The 15,755-nt window shown below is 32.6% G+C and overlaps 1 protein-coding gene across 4 annotated transcripts in view; it reads left to right on the forward strand.

Moving 5' to 3' along the window:
- LOC118198792 (high affinity cAMP-specific and IBMX-insensitive 3',5'-cyclic phosphodiesterase 8B-like) overlaps positions 1 to 15,755 on the forward strand; it is a 419,321-nt gene that overhangs the window by 328,838 nt on the left and 74,728 nt on the right. For all 4 annotated transcript variants that reach the window (XM_085815741.1, XM_085815740.1, XM_085815742.1 and 1 more), the window contains exons 8-9: positions 12,607 to 12,695; positions 13,253 to 13,323. In XM_085815741.1, the coding sequence (XP_085671867.1) occupies positions 12,607 to 12,695; positions 13,253 to 13,323 (160 nt within the window). The remainder of the gene's footprint in view (positions 1 to 12,606; positions 12,696 to 13,252; positions 13,324 to 15,755) is intronic.

The raw sequence follows: 15,755 nt of genomic DNA on the forward strand, positions 1-15,755 counted from the left end.
AAGACATGATCAGGCAATAGAATTTATTTATGTACATCTGAAGTAACTAAAAATATATTACATTGGAAAAAGCTTAATAAGATTTATTAGATTTTTAAATAAAATTCAGTTTGTTAATCTGCTCCAAACTTGAAATTTTGCAATGACTCATATTAACAAGCAATGATTCATATTAACATTGTTGCATACTGCATTCTAATCTCTAATCTATCTGTGTATTAATAATATACAGGTATTTAGAGATAATTTTCTTTATATAAAATAAATTCCTCGGCTTTTCTTATTCCCTGTATATATTTATCTTCTTGAACTGTAAACCTTGAATTATGAACCTTGAACTATGTATTTTGCATTATTTTATGTATTGTTTCCACTGTTTTGCCTTTTTTTTTTATTTTATGCATTGTTTTACTTTCTAGTATTTTACTTCTTATTACTTTTAGTATTTGTAACCACCTATCCATTACTCTGTAAATATGTAACTGGAATTGTTCTTCACACCCGCAATGCACCCTTCTTCCATCATGCACTATCATCTTCGTCCAGCATTTGTTTGCACTGCCCCCAGCAGTCGTCTTGAGCACAATATGTATTTATAAGTGTGTCTTTTGTTCAACTTATTTCCGTCAGCGGGGCTACCTGGCCGATATGCTAACTACCCAGTGGACCGGCTGCCTCGCTGTCGGTGGAAAGAAAGAAAGTAATCAGAACTGCTATACAATGAATTATATTTATTCTGTTCTGATTCAAAATTTAGATATTAAGAAACTGCCTTTATCTGTTAGACAATTATATAAACTTCTGTTTATGTTATTGTATAAACTATTTTTATACTCGTATTTAATCAGATAGTTTACCTAAGGTTTTGTCATCATTAGGCAGATTTCTTAGAGGAAAAAAATCTAAAGATATACATTTTTAAAAATTTTCGTTCAACACATTGTCATATCAAAATCGTAAAAAACAACCTTATATTTAGCGTAGGTATAATGAAACACTCAATCGATTTCGAGGGCAGCTAAAGGTCCCTCCTCATCAGGAGAAAGAAATACATAGAAATAAGAAAATAGGAATCACAGAAACACGTGGTGCTTATCAGCACTGCACGTGGTTATAACTAGATTTTTAATCAGAGTTGCACTGGCCGCCTACTTTTACTGAGCCAGGCTGTCTGATCAAGCATAAAGAAATATTAGCGAAGTTAAAATAGGGAGCGAGGGGCAAATGCACATTACGCTCAAAATCTGAACTTCAAATAATGGAAAGCAACCACTGAACGGATTTTTATACCCTCTGGTAGTACCAAGTGCGAGGAGGTAACGCCATCTATCGGCAAAAATAATTGAATTAAGACAGTAGAATTTTAAAGGCATTAGGAAGGACTGGATTGGACTTCAAATCATTAACTAAACGTTCTAAATCTTTGTGAATGTGAAAAGCCTCAAGAAAATCCAATTCGCCTATGGAAGAAGCCTTTTGGATGATTTTTGCAGACCCAAAATCAAAATTATGGTTAAAAGTCCAGCTATGATACGCTATTGAAGACTTGTTAATTTCCCCTTTTTTGACATAAGATTCATGTTCCTTGATACGAAACTTCAACGCTCTTTTTGTTTGGCCAATATATCTTAAACCACACTGACATGATATACTATAAATTCCCCAAGAATTCAAGACAGAAACGCAATCTTTTAGAATCGAAGGGTGAATTTTATTAATAGGGGAGAAACCGACTTGAAAATTGAATTTCTGGAGAATCCGTGCAATTTTATAGCTAACAGAAGGATAAAATGGAAGCACGACAAGGTCATTGATATTATTTCTAACAGTGGAATGTCTTCTTTGATGGGAATCTGAAAATTTTTTTTTTTTGATGGGAATCTGAAAATTTTTTGACGGCTTTATCAATAATCACGGGAGAAAATCCACGGTCAATCGCAACTGCTCTCAAATAATTAAATTCATTGGTAAGCAAAGATTCAGAGGAACAAACTTTTTTTTCAGAGGAACAAACTTTTAGCGCGCGGAAAACATAATAGTAAAAAGAAGCCATTTTTTGCTTAACAGGGTGGCATGACTTGGCATGGGGTGGTAAACAAACTGCAAAGGGTTTACGGTACACAGTGGTGCTAAAATCGGTTTCATTGCGGATTATAAGAATATCAAGGAAGGGGAGGGAATTGTTGGATTCAATTTCAAGAGTGAATTGGATGGCTGGATCAATTGAATTCATAATAGATAGAATCTCGGATAAATCCTCTTTATAACCGTCAAAAAGTGCGAAAGTGTCGTCAACATACCGAATCCAAAGACGAAAAGATAATTTATCAAATAATTTCATCTCAAAATAGTGCATATAAATGTCAGCAAGTACCGGACTGAGAGGATTACCCATAGCCAATCCTTCAACTTGACGAAAATATGCATTTTGGAAAACAAAGTGGGTTTGACTTAGAGAAACTTTAGTAAGCGAAACCAACTCATTAATTTCAGTATGTGTGAAGTGAAATTCCCGAAGCCTAGTTTCAAGACAATTTAGTGCTCCTTCGACCGGAACATTAGTAAACAATGATTTGACATCAAATGAAACCATAATGGAACGAAGTGGGGAAATATTTTTAAGTTTATCAATGACTTCAACAGAATTTTTTACAGTGTGAATATTGTTATCAAGTAGAGGAGAAAATCTGGAAACTAAATATTTGGCCAAAGGATACGAAGCAGTACCTATGTTGGAAACAATTGGTCGAAAAGGAATACCGGTTTTGTGGACTTTTGGAAGAGCATAAAGTCTAGCGCAATTAGTAATAGGCGGAATAAGTGATTTCTTCAACTGAGTTGGCAGAATGTGGGAAGATTTAATAGCACTTTTTACTTTCATGAGGTCCGAAGTTGAAGGATCTTTAGGAATCGAGCAGTATGGGCCTTCATTTATTAATTTAGAGACTCCAGTAATATATGTGTGTTTGTCCATAACAACGATCTGACCGCCCTTATCAGCTTTAGAGATAATGATATTAGTATCAGAATGAATTTCACGTAAGATCTCATTTTCCTTTTTGCTAAGATTAGAACCCAAAGATTTATTGTTAAAATTAACGTTATGAGTAATTAGGTGGCGGATTGTATCCTTCTGCGTTTCCGAAATTTTGGAGAATTTAAAGGCTTTCTCTATAGGGGCGATGATTTGAGGAATTGAAGGTTTAGATGTCTTTGAAAAGTTGAAATTATATTTTAATACTTTTAACTGATCCTCCGAAAGATTCCTATTGGAGATATTAACGATGGAGTTAACGTTTACAGTGGGAAGATCAGCTAGATAATTGGGACTATCCGACTGGTGTGTGAGTTTTTGGAATTTAGAAATGAGCACATTTTTATGCCGTTGACAAACGGTATCAGTTCTAGACCAGGATGTATGTTCAAATGAGGAAAAATTTTCAGTGAAATTAGCAATTTTTAAATGGAGGTAATATAATTCAAATTCAATTTTAGATAAACGTTTGCGTGTGTCCCTTATAATGTGACGAAGAAGCGCCAATTTGAATTTATGCAAAATTTTTGAAACGTGAACGGAAGCTTTAAGGCTACATTTCACATGTATAAATTTGGGAATGAAATTTTGATGTTTGCATTTAAGTAGAAACTGTAGATGATTCAAGAATTTCGTACGCTTAAGGCGTAACTTACAAAATCGGTTCCTGTCAGTGGACATATTGTGAAAAGGGCACAAGCAAGAAACAGTAAAGTCCAAACAAGTAATTACTTATAACATGAAAAAAACACCAATAAATAATGAAGACAATTTTCATCAACAAATGACAAAAACATTCCAAAAGGAGAGAAACATCCAATACTGAAAACCAATAGCCACGTGGAAAGAAGCAACGAAAGTCAAAATCGTGCACGTGGTAAACCGAAAAAATATAGAATTACCTCGAAAATGCCGGTTGATAGCATAAACCAAATCCGAAAAAATGATGGCCACGTGGAAAGAAGTAAATAAAATGGTGCACGTGGTAAAACAATAAACAGTAAAATATTCTCGAAAATGCCGGTTGATAGCACAAACTAGACTAGAAGAGAAATACGCTAATGTGACAATCAAAATCGTAAAAAACAACCTTATATTTAGCGTAGGTATAATGAAACACTCAATCGATTTCGAGGGCAGCTAAAGGTCCCTCCTCATCAGGAGAAAGAAATACATAGAAATAAGAAAATAGGAATCACAGAAACACGTGGTGCTTATCAGCACTGCACGTGGTTATAACTAGATTTTTAATCAGAGTTGCACTGGCCGCCTACTTTTACTGAGCCAGGCTGTCTGATCAAGCATAAGGAAATATTAGCGAAGTTAAAATAGGGAGCGAGGGGCAAATGCACATTACACTCAAAATCTGAACTTCAAATAATGGAAAGCAACCACTGAACGGATTTTTATACCCTCTGGTAGTACCAAGTGCGAGGAGGTAACGCCATCTATCGGCAAAAATAATTGAATTAAGACAGTAGAATTTTAAAGGCATTAGGAAGGACTGGATTGGACTTCAAATCATTAACTAAACTTTCTAAATCTTTGTGAATGTGAAAAGCCTCAAGAAAATCCAATTCGCCTATGGAAGAAGCCTTTTGGATGATTTTTGCAGACCCAAAATCAAAATTATGGTTAAAAGTCCATATTATTCTATGTATTTCTTTCTCCTGATGTATTTCTATGTATTTTATGTAGTACTATGTATTTCTTTCTCCTGATGAGGAGGGCCCTTTAGCTGCCCTCGAAATCGATTGAGTGTTTCATTATACCTACGCTAAATATAAGGTTGTTTTTTACGATTTTGATTGTCACATTAGCGTGTTTCTCTTCTAGTCTAGTTTGTGCTATCAACCGGCATTTTCGAGAATATTTTACTGTTTATTGTTTTACCACGTGCACCATTTTATTTACTTCTTTCCACGTGGCCATCATTTTTTCGGATTTGGTTTATGCTATCAACCGGCATTTTCGAGGTAATTCTATATTTTTTCGGTTTACCACGTGCACGATTTTGACTTTCGTTGCTTCTTTCCACGTGGCTATTGGTTTTCAGTATTGGATGTTTCTCTCCTTTTGGAATGTTTTTGTCATTTGTTGATGAAAATTGTCTTCATTATTTATTGGTGTTTTTTTCATGTTATAAGTAATTACTTGTTTGGACTTTACTGTTTCTTGCTTGTGCCCTTTTCACAATATGTCCACTGACAGGAACCGATTTTGTAAGTTACGCCTTAAGCGTACGAAATTCTTGAATCATCTACAGTTTCTACTTAAATGCAAACATCAAAATTTCATTCCCAAATTTATACATGTGAAATGTAGCCTTAAAGCTTCCGTTCACGTTTCAAAAATTTTGCATAAATTCAAATTGGCGCTTCTTCGTCACATTATAAGGGACACACGCAAACGTTTATCTAAAATTGAATTTGAATTATATTACCTCCATTTAAAAATTGCTAATTCCACTGAAAATTTTTCCTCATTTGAACATACATCCTGGTCTAGAACTGATACCGTTTGTCAGCGGCATAAAAATGTGCTCATTTCTAAATTCCAAAAACTCACACACCAGTCGGATAGTCCCAATTATCTAGCTGATCTTCCCACTGTAAACGTTAACTCCATCGTTAATATCTCCAATAGGAATCTTTCGGAGGATCAGTTAAAAGTATTAAAATATAATTTCAACTTTTCAAAGACATCTAAACCTTCAATTCCTCAAATCATCGCCCCTATAGAGAAAGCCTTTAAATTCTCCAAAATTTCGGAAACGCAGAAGGATACAATCCGCCACCTAATTACTCATAACGTTAATTTTAACAATAAATCTTTGGGTTCTAATCTTAGCAAAAAGGAAAATGAGATCTTACGTGAAATTCATTCTGATACTAATATCATTATCTCTAAAGCTGATAAGGGCGGTCAGATCGTTGTTATGGACAAACACACATATATTACTGGAGTCTCTAAATTAATAAATGAAGGCCCATACTGCTCGATTCCTAAAGATCCTTCAACTTCGGACCTCATGAAAGTAAAAAGTGCTATTAAATCTTCCCACATTCTGCCAACTCAGTTGAAGAAATCACTTATTCCGCCTATTACTAATTGCGCTAGACTTTATGCTCTTCCAAAAGTCCACAAAACCGGTATTCCTTTTCGACCAATTGTTTCCAACATAGGTACTGCTTCATATCCTTTGGCCAAATATTTAGTTTCCAGATTTTCTCCTCTACTTGATAACAATATTCACACTGTAAAAAATTCTGTTGAAGTCATTGATAAACTTAAAAATATTTCCCCACTTCGTTCCATTATGGTTTCATTTGATGTCAAATCATTGTTTACTAATGTTCCGGATGTTCCGGTCGAAGGAGCACTAAATTGTCTTGAAACTAGGCTTCGGGAATTTCACTTCACACATACTGAAATTAATGAGTTGGTTTCGCTTACTAAAGTTTCTCTAAGTCAAACCCACTTTGTTTTCCAAAATGCATATTTTCGTCAAGTTGAAGGATTGGCTATGGGTAATCCTCTCAGTCCGGTACTTGCTGACATTTATATGCACTATTTTGAGATGGAATTATTTGATAAATTATCTTTTCGTCTTTGGATTCGGTATGTTGACGACACTTTCGCACTTTTTGACGGTTATAAAGAGGATTTATCCGAGATTCTATCTATTATGAATTCAATTGATCCAGCCATCCAATTCACTCTTGAAATTGAATCCAACAATTCCCTCCCCTTCCTTGATATTCTTATAATCCGCAATGAAACCGATTTTAGCACCACTGTGTACCGTAAACCCTTTGCAGTTTGTTTACCACCCCATGCCAAGTCATGCCACCCTGTTAAGCAAAAAATGGCTTCTTTTTACTATTATGTTTTCCGCGCGCTAAAAGTTTGTTCCTCTGAAAAAAAAGTTTGTTCCTCTGAATCTTTGCTTACCAATGAATTTAATTATTTGAGAGCAGTTGCGATTGACCGTGGATTTTCTCCCGTGATTATTGATAAAGCCGTCAAAAAATTTTCAGATTCCCATCAAAAAAAAAAAAAAAATTTTCAGATTCCCATCAAAGAAGACATTCCACTGTTAGAAATAATATCAATGACCTTGTCGTGCTTCCATTTTATCCTTCTGTTAGCTATAAAATTGCACGGATTCTCCAGAAATTCAATTTTCAAGTCGGTTTCTCCCCTATTAATAAAATTCACCCTTCGATTCTAAAAGATTGCGTTTCTGTCTTGAATTCTTGGGGAATTTATAGTATATCATGTCAGTGTGGTTTAAGATATATTGGCCAAACAAAAAGAGCGTTGAAGTTTCGTATCAAGGAACATGAATCTTATGTCAAAAAAGGGGAAATTAACAAGTCTTCAATAGCGTATCATAGCTGGACTTTTAACCATAATTTTGATTTTGGGTCTGCAAAAATCATCCAAAAGGCTTCTTCCATAGGCGAATTGGATTTTCTTGAGGCTTTTCACATTCACAAAGATTTAGAAAGTTTAGTTAATGATTTGAAGTCCAATCCAGTCCTTCCTAATGCCTTTAAAATTCTACTGTCTTAATTCAATTATTTTTGCCGATAGATGGCGTTACCTCCTCGCACTTGGTACTACCAGAGGGTATAAAAATCCGTTCAGTGGTTGCTTTCCATTATTTGAAGTTCAGATTTTGAGCGTAATGTGCATTTGCCCCTCGCTCCCTATTTTAACTTCGCTAATATTTCTTTATGCTTGATCAGACAGCCTGGCTCAGTAAAAGTAGGCGGCCAGTGCAACTCTGATTAAAAATCTAGTTATAACCACGTGCAGTGCTGATAAGCACCACGTGTTTCTGTGATTCCTATTTTCTTATTTCTATGTATTTCTTTCTCCTGATGAGGAGGGACCTTTAGCTGCCCTCGAAATCGATTGAGTGTTTCATTATACCTATGCTAAATATAAGGTTGTTTTTTACGATTTTGATTGTCACATTAGCGTGTTTCTCTTCTAGTCTACATTGTCATATTTTCAGTGCCATATTTCAATAAATAATCCGTGCTTTTTAAAATAATCATGGTAATGATTATTTTTTACTTTAATTGGAAACTTTCAACTGCTATTGTATGAGCTTTTAACTTCCTCCAAAAGAGAAGTTGAATTTTCAGATGCACTCTTAGAGCTTTAAAAAAGCTCATATCATTGGATGATTCTGTTGAAATCAAAGTTGACTAAGAAATGTTGCATTTCACTTTATTAGCCAAATTTTTCACAGCAGAAATAGCTATATAAATTGAAAGTTATAAGTGTAGCTATAGCAAATAATAGTGAAATTTTCCGAATCATTCCTACTTCTTTGGCTGGGATTGGGTAAGGTTTTTGAAATACACAAGTAAAGGATAAAACACATTTGGGCTGATCTGTTTCTTTTCAAGGTCTATGACCTTATTCACAGTGATATTGTTTCCCAATTGGCTATGAGTCTTCAGTTTAATTTTTTCTTTATTATAATAAAAATATTGTTATTAATATGTCTTTGAAAAGCTTGTTGTGCTGCTGAAGGCTGAGAATAATTTTATGTGTATTACATTTCCTAAGTAGGGAAGCTAGTTTTAACAATTTTTGAAACAATGTTTTTATTTTAAATATATTTACAATTCCTTGATTGTAACTCCTGTTTTTTCATAGCATAACTATTCCTTCATCATACTCACAAAACAAGCATTTGGCAATTTTGTTGATTTTAGTAAAAAAAAAAAAAGTATTTTACCCAAACTATTTCACTGTTAGAATTTGTCTGGGACTTAAGGTAAATTTTAACAGGCCTGGGGCAAGTTGTAAAAATAAAAACAACAATATTTAAAAAAAAAAATTGATGATTTTTATTTTTTGATGTAGTGACACTGAATAATATCAAGCAATTTATAGTAAAACAAAGATAAAATTAATTAACCAATCCACATAAAAAGTCAGTCTCAATTAGAATGTCAGTTAACACAAACAAATGATAGATTGCTTTCTGTCATACATTTAATGTGTGCCCAGATTTTGCATCTATGCATTGCATCGATTCTTCTTCATTCACAGTTGTAAAGCATCTTTGCAAGCAAAACCTCTTTTCTGTTTCAGAATCTGTATCTGAGTTCAAAATCCTCTTCTCCATCCATTTTATCTCTTCTTTTTCTTTTCTGAATTTTTTTCCCCAATGCTTCTTTATCAGGTGTGTCAGTTAGGATAACAGATTTCCTTTTGGATCAGATGCTGTTAGACTGCTTCCGAGGTGATGCCTTAAGGAGAAATCTAATCCTTGAGAGGAAAAAAAAATTTTTTTTTTTTTTGAAAGACAGCCAAATAGAAAACAGTAATTTACATACAGTAAAATTTCAGAAATCTGCAAAGCTTGGGACCAGAGGTTGTGCGGATTTTAGGGTTTTGTGGATTTCAGGACAGAAAAGATAAAGCATAATATTCGGACTAAAAGTGCAAAATAAATAAGACGTATTAGATACATTTAATTAAATTATTATATACATTATTGCAATAATTTATTATATGCATTAAATTATTATTACATATATAAATTGATTATACAGTCAAAAGTCGTTAATCCGGACTCGTCGGGACTTTGGCGATTCCGGATTATCGATTTTTCCGGATTATAGATCATCAGTTTAAATCTGGTAAGATGACATGCAGAAATTACAAAATTAAAAATATGAAACCATAATTTATGAAATAAAAAACAATTATGATCTAAAGGGTATCAAAATTTACAAAAAAAAAAAAGCTTAATATTTATTTCTTTACTTTATTAAACATCTCTTTCAATGTAAGTTGTTTTAAGTTGCTTCGTTTCATGTGATAATACTTTCTCTTTAATTCTATTAAACATACATAATTTCTTGTTTAGTTACAAAGTTCCGCTGTTCAAGTCCTATAATTGCTGTGTGGAGAATACCGACTAATTTGTCAATCAAAATGTTTTCGTTTTCAATAACCTCTCTGTCACTTTCTTCACTATCGGAAACGAATTATGATGATGAGGAACTTTAAATCATATCAAAGACGGAGTATATCAAGTTGAAATACTACATTTAGTAAGGAATTATAAGCCAAATAAAATAAAAACATCTGCCCTGAAGATAAGGATAGTGCTGACAGATCAACTTCCAATTTCACGCTGCTCTGCGGCAGGGGGGGACGCGCGCGGCGTCCCCCTGCCGCAGAGCAGCGTGCCCCCCTGCCACAGAGCAGCGTGAAATTGATAAGCAGATTTCGGATTTCAAAACATATTTTCGCTTTGTAGATCCTTTACATATTAGTAAATATATATCAGAAATTCTATTTGACATGATCGAAAGTTCAAACTTACTTTTATAAAACTGCTCTAAAAGTCTGAAAAAAATAATAAGCCGGATCCAATTCGAAGATTAAGGAACAACGCAATCTGCAACGTTAACGGAATTAGATAATTTTAGCTTAGCTTATACCATCTGTTATACATTAAACGTGCATGCGTAAACGTATTATGCGCTTGCGCACACGTATATTCGCAGCGGTAAAGGTCTTATGCGCACGCGTGAATGCCAGACGCATGCGCAGAAAGTTTGTAGCTTTAAGGTCCTAATTCTAGATTATTCCGGTTTATGGGTGTCCGAATTAACAACTTTTGACTGTATTATGCATTGTATTATATGTACACAGCATCAAGGTTTTCTGATTTCGCCTCATGCAAAGATTTCCGGTTTCGGATTCTGATGTTAGTTATTTTCGGTTTCGGATTCTGGTGTGAATCACTGTTGCTGTAAAATTTCAACAGCTTTTCTTTATTTTTCTGTATATCATACACAATCATGTCGCAATTCCATACCATTCTGCTATAAATCGAGGGGTAGCACCTGCTTCCATCTTTTGCAGAATTTACACTTTTTGCGTTACCATCAATGCAATGTGTTTACGTTTTTCAATGTTGCAAGCAGTAAAATCATGAGTACGTTTCTTATCTGTCATTGTATTAAAAAAGGGCTGAAATAAAAAATATTCCTTATTTATCAACAGAATATCTGGATAAAAAAAAAGGCAGAACTAAACAATCTCGTGAAATGAAATAACAAAGCTCAGAAAATACAACAACGTAAATCGCGAACTTTATCAAAGAGTTGAGTGAATCGTCTGCTTTTTTACCTCGATGCAGATTAGAGGGGAAAAAAATTATCTTATTTATTTTATCTTATTTTTTTTAACTTTTTTATATCAATAATTTGATATTTCCGTTTTGACTCATTATTGTTTGGTAATTATGACGTCATTATTCGGTAAGTATTTTTTTCTTCGATACTTCATACTCAATGTTGTGGTTTCCAGAACCTATAAACTGAATGTTTATATTCTGAGAGGCAACGCGGATTTCAGGTCGGCGGATTTTCAGTATTTGACTGTATTAATATTTAAAATGCATGTTAAGAACTCTTTAAGGAATATTGCAAGTAAAGAATCCTCCTCACACTTTCGATGGTTTTACCGAACCATCGTTCTCAGCTGCCAAAGCGCAAATAAACGAGATAAGATACAATAAGAATGGCCGGACAAGGATTCAGCTACTGGTACCATCTATCGATGAAACGAGAATTAAAACATAATTTCCTTAAAGCGGCATATGTTAGAAAAAAGGAAACACCGAAGTCCTCTGTTGCCCAGCATTGTTGGTCCGAAAATCTCACTTTCAATTTTCTTCAGCCAAAATTATTCAAAAACCTCTTCCATTGGTGAATTAGATTTTCTAGATGCATTTCACATTAAAAAAAAATCTTTCTCTCCTATTTAATGACCCTAATTCCAATCCATCTTTGCCTTCAGCCTTTAAGGAAATTATGTTTTAGTTCTTGTTTCATCAATAGATGGTGCCAGTAGCTTAACTCTTGTCCAGCCATTCTTATCGTATCTTATCTAATCACTATATCTTATCTCGTTCATTTGCACTTTGGCAGCTGAGGATGATGGTTCGGTAAAACCATCAAAACTAGTACTGTGAAAATTTGCAAATATAACGCTGATTTTTGTTGTTTGAATTCTAAGTTAATAATTGTTCAGCATGTTATTTTATCTTAATTATATATTCTAATTAATAGCACTAAAAATAATTTTTTAGCTGTCAAAATATTCTTAGCATATGTGATTAAATTATGGGATGCCCATAAAGCATCATATTGAGACAAATAAAATTTTAAGATACAGTGAAAATGATAGTATAAATATAATTTAAAAAATGATTACATGCATTTGGATTTCTGATCAAAAATTTTGATTTAAAACCTGCCATTATTAAGAACTTATTGATTTTATTTTTATTTGCATGTGATTGAGAAATTTCCGATTGTTAAAACATGTTTTTCTTTTTAATACACTTAACTAAACTTAAAATCTTCTTTATGTATTTTGTAAGAAAGGATTTATCCATCATATTAAAATAAATTTGGGTACATTAAATTTCTTTAGCTTTCCCTACTGGCTTTTAATAACAATAGTTTGACAATAGTCTGTGTTTTATAATAACAATAGTCTGTGTTTTATAATTATCATAGGAATGGGAAGGAACCCTTTTCCACAAAAGGAAATCTGGTGAGAACTTGCCTCTGTGGAGTAGAATTCTTCCTGTAGAGACATATGCAGGGTATGTTGAAAGTAGGTTATAGACTGTTTCAGAAATTATACAGCATAACAAAAACTTCTTGCAAGATGAAAAACTATAAACTAATTCCAAGCTAATTTCTATGAAATGTGAAACTGCCCTTAACCTTTACCCCAAAAAATTATCATAACTGTTTCACAAACATAGGTTTCTATTCCAAAAATATGACATACATATTGCACATATCTGTTTACTGTCTTTCATTCCCATATGCTCTTATATAAACAATTATTCTTGTAGAAAGTATGCCCATGAAAAATATTTTTGCTCTTGTTTTATTCTCCGACTGTGCAAGCTTAACACTTTCTGTTTTTTTATCTTTTAATTTGAAAATCTTTCTCATTATATTCAGCTTATTGCAAGTGAATTGATATTTTCAGCTATGAACTGAACATTAAAAAACAGCTATTAAGTTTAAATTGCGCATGTTTCTAATTTCTAAAATTTTTTTTCCACATGTATTGTAATGATTTCAAGTGAATTTACTGCCAAGCCTACAATTTTTTTTTTTTTTTTTTTTTTTTTTTTTTTTCTTCCAGTTCAGCTGAGCATCTGGTTCATGTGAATGAATGCCCTTTCAGTGAGAAGCCATTTGCTTCTGATACCACGGGTATCTTTTTAGAATTTACTCTTTGTTAAATTTTTGTTTTAGAAGTTCTCTTTTGTCTGTTTTAACTTGTATTTTTTCAGTTTTCATTAGTGTTAAAACATATGAAAAATTAAAAAGTAAAGTAAAGTATTATTGTGAATCAGTGAAAGATTGAACTTGTGAAGATGAAAAGACATAGTTGCTGTAGAAGGAAAAAATAAAGCATAACCTCTGAGCAGTGAAAGGGGGAATAGTAAAAAGCACCCTCAAGTGTATTCCTCAAACAAAATATTACTTAATAAATATTAAATTTTGGTAACTTTTTTAAAGCAAAATATAAAGCTAAAATCAGTTTCTTTCCCTCCAGCCAAATTTACTGTTTCAAAAAATTCCAGCTTATTCTGAGATTACATCCAGAAATTCTTTTAATCTAGTCTTTTATTACATACAGGTTTTATTTTATTTTTGGGCAATCATACCTTTTTGACTTCACAAATTTATTTCTTCTAATGTATATTTGATTGCAATTCTTAATGTTGCTAGGGTGCAGTTTGCTATTGTAGATTATTTTTACTTGTCATACATGCTGTAAAGGTGTAGTCTAATAATAAAATTGAAAATCATGCAGTTTTTGTCCACGTGAAAATGATTCCCATGATAGTAAAGATAGAAATATATATCATTTGGTTTCTTTAATACTTCATAAGACCATGTTGCCATACCCATGTTGAAGTGTTATTTTTATAGAAATTCTAGTGGAGTATTCTTTTGTTTTTGCTAACATAACAGGAAAAATGTAGAAAAATGAACAGGGGATTTACACACTAGAATGAAAAATTTGTACTTAATTTCAATAACGTTTGAAGTGAAAAATTAACTTAAAAGAGCTGTTAAACTGAAACTTCTGCTCATGTACATTTAATCCTATATAGTTTGGTTTTAGAAATTTATATAAAGAACTCAGTTGAAATACTTCCTTTGCTTTGCAAAAGTATAGGATTCATTTTAAATCTTTTATAAGCCAAAAGTGAAGAAGCAGTTGCCATTAATTTATATGTGAAAAATCTTAGCATTTCTTAGGCCTTCAAAGCAATCTATCATATCACACGAGACTGCTCTTACTGTTTAAGATAGTATTAAAACCAATAAAGATATAGTAAGTATACAGGCCATATAAACAGAAATAACATATAAGCAATACAGTTTCAACTACCTTAAACTGAAAAGAAAATATTCATACTGAAAGATTTAAAGATTCTGCCACTGACCTTGGTATTTTCAGTAATTTGAAATATAGATCACTGTTAAAGATAAAATGTAACTTCATTGTAAAGTGCATATCCATATTATTTACCTCTGTTGTACGTGCCTTTTGGAGAAGACACAAAAACAAGTTAAATTAACCAAATATGAATCAAATATATGAATTTGTTAATTGTGTTGTGAATTTTCAAATTTCAAATAAGTAACCAAACAACCCCAAATGATAGCTGGTAAAAAACATGAACAAAGTTAATAAAATCAAACAGCCTAATATATAAATAAAACATTTAAATTTTAAGATTATCTTGGATTTATTTTTCACTAGAGCAGGTTATGAGTTAGACAGTTAACAATATAACTTCTAAATTTCCCAGACGTGAGTTAATACAGAGTTCTTTTAAATCTTAACAACAAAAACTGAGTTGCCATTCATTTTTACATTCTAATACATACTTAAGAAAGGCAATATTTTCAATATAACTACTGATCTTACTAGATGATTATAAAAATATAAAATACTTAATATTGCACAAATTTAATACTGCCTTTAGACAGCCCAACTTCGGAGCAGTAGGGGATAGAACAACATCAAGTACAGAAACTTAAATAGATTTATATTTTCCCTTCATATTTTTTTTCATTCAACCTAGAGCAAATTTCAATAAAATGATATTGCACATAATTAACAATTTAACAAAAATACTGTTATTTCAAACCAACAACCATAAGAAGAATCCTTAACTAGCAAATTAATCTTAAATTCCTCCACTATTTTGCTTAACTAGGATTCACCTAGAATTAATAAAGGAACTGCTGATTCACTATTTCTTAAGTTACAACTGGTGAAATAAATTTTTTTAACTGAACCATTCTACTCACTAATCGTTCTCAATCAGTGGTACGCTAAAGAAAAATAGATGATATGGAAAGAAGCAAAGTATTTTTAACTATTAAATTCAAAAATTAAAACCCCAACATCTGGATTGAGTTTTTTCTCTAACACTCATAAATTTATGCGATCTGAGCTTTGGTCGAGAGGGGATGGTAGTAGTACTTTGTAGTGGTGGTGCTTTAAAGGTTTTCAATTTTTCTTTAGGTGGTATGCGTTAGTCAAAAAGTTGAGAGTAATACAAAAAAAAAAACAAAAAAAAAAAACTTATCTGTATCACTTCTGAAGACATGGACATGAC

Source organism: Stegodyphus dumicola, chromosome 4 (genome assembly GCF_044657685.1).
Source record: "Stegodyphus dumicola isolate Sdum_Otavi_A_Nest chromosome 4, ASM4465768v1".
NCBI lineage: Eukaryota > Metazoa > Arthropoda > Arachnida > Araneae > Eresidae > Stegodyphus > Stegodyphus dumicola.